Source organism: Xiphophorus hellerii, chromosome 20, assembly GCF_003331165.1.
Source record: "Xiphophorus hellerii strain 12219 chromosome 20, Xiphophorus_hellerii-4.1, whole genome shotgun sequence".
NCBI lineage: Eukaryota > Metazoa > Chordata > Actinopteri > Cyprinodontiformes > Poeciliidae > Xiphophorus > Xiphophorus hellerii.
The window spans coordinates 1,332,021-1,342,790 of NC_045691.1; the positions used below are offsets into that span (position 1 = coordinate 1,332,021).

General features: G+C 37.9%; 1 protein-coding gene across 6 annotated transcripts in view; it reads right to left on the minus strand.

Annotated features, from left to right (window-relative positions):
* The window catches only part of arhgef3 (Rho guanine nucleotide exchange factor (GEF) 3), a 37,648-nt gene extending 26,885 nt beyond the window's left edge, over positions 1–10,763 (minus strand). For 4 of the 6 annotated variants that reach the window (XM_032548467.1, XM_032548465.1, XM_032548464.1 and 1 more), the window contains exons 1-2: positions 8,741–10,763; positions 6,295–6,357 (exon numbers count right to left, since the gene is read on the minus strand). In XM_032548467.1, coding sequence (XP_032404358.1) covers positions 6,295–6,357; positions 8,741–8,773 — 96 coding nt within the window. In that variant the 5' untranslated portion in view covers positions 8,774–10,763. Of the gene's footprint in view, positions 1–1,692; positions 3,562–6,294; positions 6,358–8,740 lie in introns of those variants that run through there. The other 2 variants (XM_032548469.1, XM_032548463.1) reach the window with 2 other exon arrangements.
* Positions 10,764–10,770: the final 7 nt, after the last annotated feature.

Consider the following 10,770-nt stretch of genomic DNA (forward strand, 5'->3'; position numbering starts at 1 on the left):
TCACGAGAATGAATCCTGTGCTGGCCTTTACACCATATCAATCAACCCCCGATAGAGACCCAATTGAGATGATCGGAAATATAGAGAGCCACACGTGTCACGCATGATGACCGGAGGTCATGAGGGTCTTCCTGATGGCTGGGACCTGTCCCGCTTCAGGCAGTATATCAGAAAGACCTTCCGTTTAAAAAAACGGATGTAGTTACAACATCCAAATCTATTTGAATATACTATATTGTATGTTACTATTGGTTTTCTAACACTGAACCCTCTTGTCTCTGCTTCTATTGGCTAATTCAAACTCATAGAGGCCAGAAGGAGTTCACCTTAAACAATGTATGGCGTTGAGACATCCTGAGGGACATCTCTGTCCAGTATTCAGCCCGGACACACGCACAAACACGGACGGGTTGGTGAGCAAAACCGGAGTTAATTACAACATTCTATTTAAATATATTATATCGTATATTATTCTTGATTATTTAACACTTATTGTTCTTTTATACTTTAATTGTATTACTCATAAAACTCGGAGCCTGTCTCTGTTCCTATTGGTTGAATTGAAATTAGCGGGAATATAGTGTAACACGTGTTAAGCATGCTGAGGTCATGAGACCGGATGGGGGGTCATGTGACCGGATGGGGGGAGGGGAATCATGTGACCGGATAGGGGGAGGGGCATCATGTGACCGGAAATTAAAATCAATTAGTCACGGGTCATTAATCACTCATCAATCAAACTCCGATTAAAATTTGACAGAAGGTGTCCTATATTACTCTCTGATATACAGTAATAGAGTGTCTTTAAAAACAGTGGAAGTGGACTGAACACAGATCCTTGAGGTTCACCACAAAATTACGCTTTCAAGTGAATCATTTTTAATTTCTGCTGCTTTCTTTGACAAGAAAGACAATAAACATTTTCCTGCGTGTCCACAGGCCTGCTATGGTCTCCTGTCAGTTTGTCCTGGATGTGATCGCAGTAAATCAATAGATGACAGTAAACTGACCTGCTGGAATATAGAAACATAAAATATGCTCTTCCAATCTATGCTTTTGTTTTAAATTATGTCAAAAAACATTGTTAAATATTAGTTTCTAATCCAGACAACAGAAATGACAGGTAAAAACTAGAAAAGAAACAGAAAAAAGGTCATAAATATTTAGAATAAATAAGCGAAAGAAAGAAACAGATTAGATTACAAGGAAGGATGGACACTGGTCCATCAGACTGCAACAAGATAAAGACAGAGATATGAATCATTTCTTACTTAACTTGTTTCCAATTCAATTACTTTACAAATAATCTCGACAAATTAGAAAAGACAAAATAGACATAAAAGAGGAGAACAGACAGCATAAATTACAGCTAAATAACATGGAAATAGATAAAAACTACAGTGAGTAGATGATAGAAGTAGACTTGACAGGATGTATTTAGAGAGCAAAAAAATAGATTTAGATCATTTAGAGAAGAAAAACACAAAACCTAGAAAATAAAGTTTGTTAGATTTTGGGTCAGATGAGAATAAAACCAACATATTCCACTCAGTGAGCAAAACCAATGTAAACTCAGAAACTAGAGATAAATATATCATTGGTGTGAAGCTTTAATTAACAATAAAAAAGTGAAAATATCTTCAGATTTCTGTGTGACATAAACCACAGAGATTGACTGGAGGAACGTCTTACCTCCTCCTGTTTCCCCATGTTGTGGTTCTGAGAGGTAAACCCAAAGGTTAGCAGGTGTCCCAGCACAGAACCGGGCCTCTGACCTGCCACCATGCTGACCACCCCCGGACTTCAGCAGGTCCCGTTAGAGCGCCACCGAATCATCACCCAGGAAAAGCTCCTACTGATCCTCCAGGTTTGTTCTGTACAGACCGACCAGGAAAAATGTCCGAAGATCGTCTGCTCCTCTGTCCAACCGCTGTCTGAGATAACGGGTCGCCCCTCCCTCACCGAAGCGCTCCTGAACTCTGGTTCTGCTCCACTTACTCAGCTCTGTCCCTCTCTGATTTCCTTCCTTCCATTCTTATTCTTCCCCCTAATTTCTAATGCTTTAGCTTGATTTACCAACATTTCTGCTCCAAATGAAGCTCAACCATTTATTTTGCTCTCTTTGGTCATTTATAAACGTCTTCTGTTGAAACAGCCACAGAGTAACTCTAAAGCAATTGTTCTCAAACTGTGGTGGTCTGCAAGGTACTGCATGATCTTTAATTTGCTGCGTACAGCTTACCAAAGAACTGTTAAAAATAATAAAAGAATAAGTAGGTTAAGACCAGGTCACTCAAAAGAAAAGCTGAAGATGCTGGTGGAAACAAAACGATGATATGAATACTTATAAGTCATTTCTGCAGGAAAGATTTTTGGTTTCTCTGAGTGAGTCGCCAAACTTTAGTTTTTAGAATACAATTAGAAACATAACCTGCCACCAGAAAGCAGATGTACGTCTGCCAGGCCTGGGGCTGCACTGCTGGGCTGCTGGGTGTGATAACCAGGCCGTGAGCAGCGCTGCGCCCCACGCTGATTGACTGCATCCAAACATCCAAAATCAAATAATTATTTACACCAGACTAAAAGAAAAGTTTTGTTTCTGCCAAAGCAACTCACGTCTGTTTCTCTTTTATCATACTCCTAAACTATAAAGAGCATGAAAATGTTATTAAAGCCTAAACTTGTAAAGAACTGCTGCGTTTTTCATTTCCATGTCTTCCATCATTGAAATCCACATGTTCAGAATCTGTAAATAACCCAATATAGCTCAAACATTTTGTTAGCAAGCTAGGTAGTGAGTTAGCAAGCTAAAATGTATCTTGGTAGCTAAATATTAGCTCCAAACTAAGTATTTCGTTAGCAAGCTAAATATGCATTTTTCAATTAGCTCCAGATAAAATATTTAGGTAATAGGCTAAGATCTTAGTCTACTACATAAACTGGCTAGCTAAATATTTATTTTGAAGCTAAACATTGAGTTAGCAAGCTGAATACTGCATTTGCTGACACAGTATTTAGCTTCAAAATATGTATTTAGCGAGCTAATTTAGCTCCAAGATAAATATTTATCTTACCTACAAACAATTTAGCTCTGATCTAAATGTTTAGTTTATAAGCTAAATATTATAAGTTATAAGTTACAACTGAGAGTTTTTACTGGTTTCCATTGCCAAACAGCAACATAGAAACCAGACAACAGAGCTACAGCCTGAATGCCACATTCATAAACATTTATCTACATAAACTTTGATTTAAATATATTTATTTATGTCAGTATTTTTGTCAGTATGACCTCAATTCTCAAGTCATTAGAACTGATAGTACAGCTGGTACTGGAGCTACTGGTTGTACTGGAAACGCCATCCTGCTCAGTAAAAGGGAGGGAGAGATGTTGGCCTGCAGGCGGCCAGCGCTGTGTCCTGCTTTTGTCCAGCAGTTTCCAGATCAATAACTATGTTTGTTGGTGGCGTTATTTGGTGAGAACATGAACATGTAGACAGAAGCATTTTCTAACTTCCCAAACTGCACAGCAGCACTCATGTTTAGTTATGGATGGAAAACCTGAGAGAGCATAAAACCATTTATTTTTTGTTTACATGTAAACAAAAATAAATGGATAAAGAGTGACGTATAAATCTAGAAAAAGTTAATGCAGGATAAAAAATAAAACTACTTAGAAGGCTTTGTAAAAAATAAATAAATATCGTCATTCTGTTAAACTGTGACTATTATTGGAGTCAACAGCGAACTCTGACACTTCCTGGTCGCTAAACAAAAGGGCTAACCCTAACCCTAACCCTAACCCTAACCCTGCTCCACCTCTGACTCTATTGTCCAAACGAAGCCACGTGTCTGCAGACGTTTCAGACCCGCCTTAGAAAGAAGCAACTGAAATGTTGAGCTTTACAACTGTCCAATAAAAACCTTTTTGAAAGAGAAATAAAAGTGTCACTGGCTTTTATTTAATATTTCTTCCCTCAGTGTGATTCTTCATCGATCGCTGAGCATCTATAATGTTGGCCTGAGGGATTCAATTAACTGGTGGGAACATGAAATCAATGGCATGAAATCTGGACCAAACAGAAACTTCACAGTAAACACAATATTCATTATAACTATGATCACAACTTGTTCTAAATTTGCACTAAATAAATAAGTCAAACTGAATTTAATTGCATTAAATTATTATTGTTCTTAGCAGCCACGAATTAGTGCTATAAAAATAAATAGCTTTATAATTATAGTTATTATTTGTAGCTTTTAATTATTGTTATAAAAATAGACTTAAATGTAATTATTATTAATATCATTTGTTTTAACTGTGATTTGGTGCTAAGTAAAGTAAATTAATCATAATTATTAATTCTATTATTATTACTATTATTATTACTTGTAGCTGTAGATGGGTGCTTTATAATAAAATAAAAATAATAACAATAATATGTTCTGATTTGGTGTTGTAAAAATAAACTGAATTGAATATATGATATACTGTACATCATATATTATGTCTATAATATAATTATACCTGTATGATTATATTATATACATAAATTATATGTATATAATATAATTATATTATCTACATAATGATATGTATATATTATATTATAATATTACATATTAATAATATATTAGTAGTAGTAATCGTATTATATATTATCATATTTATTATAATATTGACCTTTTTATTAGCTTTGCTTAATAGAGTAGCAAAAACAATTTAAAACTTAATCAGGAGTTAGATGCTAAATATTTAAAAACACAAATGAAATTCCAACACATTTGATTATTAATAAAATGCTAAAAAATGTCAGAAATATCTAAAAATATGAAGTGATTTCTTCTGTACTAGAACAACATTGTTTTAGTTTAATCTTTATATTTTAATAATAATAATGTTGTAATTATAGTATTTATTTAACTCCTACATCTTTAAAGAGACAGTACAAAATTATAAGTGGTTTGAAACTTTTGCACAGATCTGTGAACTCTGGGATTGTTTTTTAACTTGTAATTAATTTAAATGTGACCAACAAGTGTTTTTTCCTAATGTGACCACTTGTGTGTGTTTGTACATGTTTGTCAGCAGGGATGGATGTGTTGGATGGACCCTCCTGTCGTGACCTTTGACCTTTAGAATCAGACATGGCCGCCCCGGTGTCCTGCAGAACCCAATTGTTCTGTGTGTGATTCACTCTGCTGTGGCACTCAAACAATGGGCCGTAACTTATTCCAGGTCCCATATCTGCTCTGAACAAAGTAAGATTGATGGCGCGTTCGGGCTGTTTGTCCCGCCGGAGCGTGCTGAGCCCGGTCCACTTCCTGTGCCGGGCCGAGCAGACACGGGTCCACTTCCTGTGCTGAGATGGGGGAACGCCCGGGAAGGCACGCCGATAAAAATACAGCAGGAGGGAACGACATGAAGTACAGCTTGGTCATAATGTTCTGTACCAAACGTCTGTCTTTTCTCTTGAGCATCATTTAAAACAATACATTATTTTATTATTATATTATTACATTACATTTATCTGTTGCTCCAAATAGCATTTAGTATTTAAAGGAGCAGTATTATGTTATTATGTGTTTTCCAGGCATATGGTGTCATTTTATAGCACAATAAAGTAACTATGTTACCTTCAGGTGTTAGAAAAATGCTCTATATCAAAAATGACTTAAATGAAGTTTTACTTCTTAATTTAATAGCTTGAAATTGGGCCTCTGTTTCTTTAAAACTCCTCCTCTTTCTGAAGCTCCGCCTTCAGAAAGCCATCACAACATGGCTCCTCTGTTAGCCCTTCAGCAACGTTTTTACCAGCGTTTCACTCAGAGGTAGATCCTATAATGAGATCAGCAGATGTGCAGTTCCACCAGGTGCTAAATGCTAAATGCTATTGGCTAGTCTGAATATATATTATATACTGTATATGTTAATACACCATAAATCCATTAAATCTTGGAGCTAAATCTTTCTTTGCTGTTACTTTTGTTTCTAGTGATTATTGTCCTTATTAAAAGCTTCTCGCCTCCCTTCCACTTGCTGAGGGTCACAACTACACAACTCTGCAGCCGAGCAGCAGGAGCAAACACACAGCAACTACAACAAACCGGATGCGGTTCCTATTTTCGTCCTCCATTTCAAAGGTGTGAACGATTCCCTCTGCTCTTTCAGGAAGTGGTCAGACCTCTCAAGTCAACGGTTGTTTCTCAGACGTCTCATTGGTTCTGGGGCTGAGAACGACGGTTCAGCATTAACCGAGGCAGAACCAAAAGGTTAACTGGAGATGAACTCACATTGATGTCCAGACTGCAGAGGCTGAGGGCATCTGCATCTCTGCTGGTCTGCTTTCTCTTCTTCTGCAACACAAAACACAGGAAGCAGGATTTTCAGCACAGATATGATTTAAACCACCTTGATTTCTTGATTTCAGCCAAATCTTATTGTAACTGGCAAATTTCTGGAGGTTTTATTTGTGCTAAATTCATCTATAATTAATCATGGAGTGTTAATTAAGTAAGTGTGAACTGTAATGTGAAAAGCAGGCAGTTTTACTGAATAAAGAAAATATTTTTCCTAAAGTCTGATTGGCTAATCTCAGCCTCCCTTCAGCTCATTGGCTGGTAAATATGAAGGAGGTCCTAATTGGTCCAAAAAAATCCCCTCAATAAGCCAATTAAAACTATTAATGCAAAATTCACTCATTCAAAAATTTTGCACAGATTTTTTGCAACATTTCCACAAATCTGACCAATGAACACAAAGCTGCAGCATGTAACTTTACTAAAATATGTTTTCTACATGCCTGTTAAATCTCTCACCATGTAGTGAAAGAGACGGATAATCTGTTAAAAATAAACCTCCTCCACCTCCTCCACCTCCTCCCGGTGGTCCTCCAGCCATCTGCCGCTCCCAATTAAAAACAACCAATCAGAGACAGGAGACGAGTCTTAGCGCCGTCAATCATCCCCATGTACATGCTGCCACACAACAGTTGGTTCGCCACAACAAAGCCTACCATGAATGCTAAGGCTAGTTAGCATGGCCTCTAAAGACGGTGGACAAACAGTTTTTCTGGGTCATATTGAGCAGTGCATACATGAGCATGATTTTCACCGCTAACATCCTCCCCCTGGCTCTGATTGGTTTTTTCTGACTGGACATTGTCCACTTCTGCATATGGCAATGGTAACATATGCTTTTTCTGTTTTGTTTCAAAAAATGTGAACTTGAATGAACAAAAAGGAATTTTTCTTCTTCACTCTGACGACTAATCCTGACTTTAATTTATTTGTATTAGGACAAATACAAATATTTGTATTTTGTATTTTAAAAAAGTAAAATAGCAAACATTTTAGAATGTTTGCACTTTAAATTATCTATGTTAAAATCCCTTTTCAGAAGGTTATGTGCAGCAATTTCAAGTCTTTTGAGAAAACAATGTTATGGCAAAAGTAAAACTTAAGAAAAATTTAAACTTTTTGAAAAAGAAGCTGCAAAATCTGCAATTTTAGGCCACAACAACTGCAAAAACCCCTAAAAAACTCTGATTGCATCATCTTCTGGAAGTTTGTCATTTTAAAGCTAAACACTCAAATTGGAAAATTGGAGATATTTCAATTATATCTTTGTTTTTCATGCAGTTTCTGGAATTTCCCTTCATCGTCGGGAAACAAAGAATAAATTTACAGTAATGCTCCTCAGAATGACTAATCTTCATCCTGAACTGTTTTAAACAGCTTTTTATCACGAAGGTAACGATCACAAAGGACGCACATCAATAACAACTCTCTTCACGCTCTCAACAACATGAACAAGGAACCAAACTTCCTGTCTGCTGCCATGGCGACAAGAAGAAGAGGAAAAAATAATCACATAAACAGCAGGGGGGACAACAGAACAGAAGAGAAGAGAAGAAGAAAACAGGAGGGCAGAAGAAGAAGGATGTTGTGATCGGTGAGACAATAGCAGGAAGTCTGCTGTTTGTGACTTGTGTCCCTGCTCTGCTGTTGTTACACAACTTTAACTGCAGAAATCAGAGAAGAAGAGCTTCTTTATTCCAAATAAGGTCAATCTACTTCCTCCAAACCTGTCCTGTTAATTACCTGAAATAATCTCAACCAGACAGTCTGTTTAAAGGAAAAATATTGCTTCTGATATTTGCTAATGAGAACACATTCAGGTCTTTTTTCCCAGTATCCCTTTACTGGAAAGTGGCATCAGGAGGAACAGTGCAGATTTCATCCTGACCATGAAAAGGCAATAACAGGTATTGGATGTAGATTCATATTCAACCATTTTCAGGCCATAAAAACCATAAAGCTAGATGGAAAAGTCCCATCTGGTCCAACGGTTTCTGCACATGTTCCAGCTACGGCAACAATGCCTCACAGGTACAATGCTTCAGGACATTATGTCCATATTTCAGAACAAAATATCTGATTCATAGAAAAGGTTTTAAAGGATTTTATAAACGTCAGCAAATTAAACCTCCACCCTTCCATCCATTTTTTTACTCCCTTGTCCCTCGTGGGGTGGGACGGGTGCTGCTGCAAACGTTTCGGGCAAGAGGCGGGGTACAGCAAATTGAACTTATTTGTTATTTTTATTCCGAGACATTTTGTTTTGTCTCGTTACTTTGACATGAGAGGATAGAACATAACCTAGAAACCTTAACTCTACAGAGTTTAATATGAGAAACAGAAGAAGCTGAAGTCCATCCTGAGACCCTTTCTGACTTACCCGATAGTAAACAAAGAGGCAGCAACCCATCATCAGGACCAGATCTACTCCTCCACCACAGAATTTGTCGATCTGCTGCTCCTCTTCCTCCAGGTCTCCTTCTTGGTCCCCCAAAGTAAATCAGCTGTCCTCCCTGTTCTCCTCCACAGACGCCATCCAACTCTTGCACCAACTTCTCCGTTAATCTCCTTCACAGTCACATTTTACTCAACACTCAACTCTTTTTCCTTAAAACTGGACACTTATCGTTCTTCCTCCAGTTTGTCCCTTCAAATTGTCCTTCTTCTCTCAGTCCTTCTGTCCAGCCATGAATTTCTCCATCTGCTTTCTTGCCCTTCACCTTCTCCCTGAGTGGATCCACAGACCCTCAGGAACAGGAACCCCTTCACAATATGTGTGTGCGTCCACTCAGTTCCCACCGGACAAACAGGAAGTGACGACCACCGGGAGAAGAAACAGCCGTCTAAAATTAGGAGCTCCAGGAGACAGAGTGACACCAGAGGTAAAAATCCCTGAGACACCAAGAGTCTGACGATCAACCAATCTTTCATTTCCAATATTTTCATGTCCAGAGACTCTTTGCTCTTGTGCCCTCTTCAGGTTACACACTGGATTTTCTGATGTATTCAAAATTAATTAAGTTTCTCATAATAATTGCTCACAATTAATGCATTTTTTACAATATTTAAATCTTTATACTTTCTGTGTCTATAGAAACCTTCTGAAGCTGCACTGGACTTTCTTGCATAAGACATAACACATGAATCTACCTTTCATTTCGATACCACCCACCTATTTCTCCATGGTGCCACTACAGTCCTCATCTTTTGTCCTCCACCTCATTACTCTCATCCATCTTTGCCCTTAACTTCCTGGCCTCATTCTTAGGACTTCTAATGCCTCGTTTCCACTGAGCAGCATGGGTTGGTACAGCTTTGTTCGCTAGTTTGACTGTTCCCAATGTAAATGTGGCCCATACAGCTGACTAGTACCACACCATTCCTCCTTTAGTGTAAGTCCAAAGAGCAATGGTACCGTATGGTTAAGGTGGAGCTACTAGTGCCACACAATTCATTGATTGGAGGACAGAAAAATGTCTTTACTACAAAACATGCAACATAATATTGCGCCACATTTGTCATCACACTACTGTGATGCTACGCTAGGTGTGAGAGTCCAACTGGTGAACACACAGGTCTTTGCTAAAAAACTTCATCTTAATCGCTATTAATTTTGGAGACGGCAAAAACTGACCTGTTTTGAAGTTACATCCTGGGTAAAACTTTACAGAAATTCTATGTAAATTCAAGCTTCAACAATTTATTAAATCACTGGGTGGCTATGGTTAAGTAAATACTTGGAATTAGATTAGCTAGAATAAATCAATATTTGTATACTGTAGGTCAGATCTTCCTCTGGTCTGAAGGACATTTCAGCACAAAAATAGAAAGTACTCAGTGTAGTTTAAAAAATCCTGACTGTTCAGGTTTACTTTTGTTTGGAAGGAATTCCAGCTTCTTTGTTGGTGAAATGAGTTTTATGTTTCGTTTACGTGAAAGTCATGAATCATTACGGCTGAAAATACCTGGTGCAAAGTGCATAAGGAGTGGGGCATCACCTCCTGACTTCCATAATACACAGGCAGCAACATAAGGATAACCTGGAATTAAAGGGGTGGTTTTGTTTTTTAGACAAATGGACATGACGGTTAGAGTCCAAGAGCATGAGGGCTGGAGCAGCGCCAGTGACAGCACTGATTTACAGACACCGTTTAGAAAAAGAAAAATACCAGGTGCAAGTCAACCAGGGTAGCAAACATTTTAACAATTCACAACAGTCAGAGGTGAGCAGAGTACCCAAAAATTTTACTTAAACATATTTTACCTCAAGTGAGAGTAAAAAGAGCCAGTTAAATTTTGGGATGGTTTTTGCAGTACAACGAGAATAAACAGGAGGTGGCAGCAATTCGCCATACCTCCCTTAATACCAACAAGCGATATGTCCCTGACCAATATGGCGGCCGCGTTCAC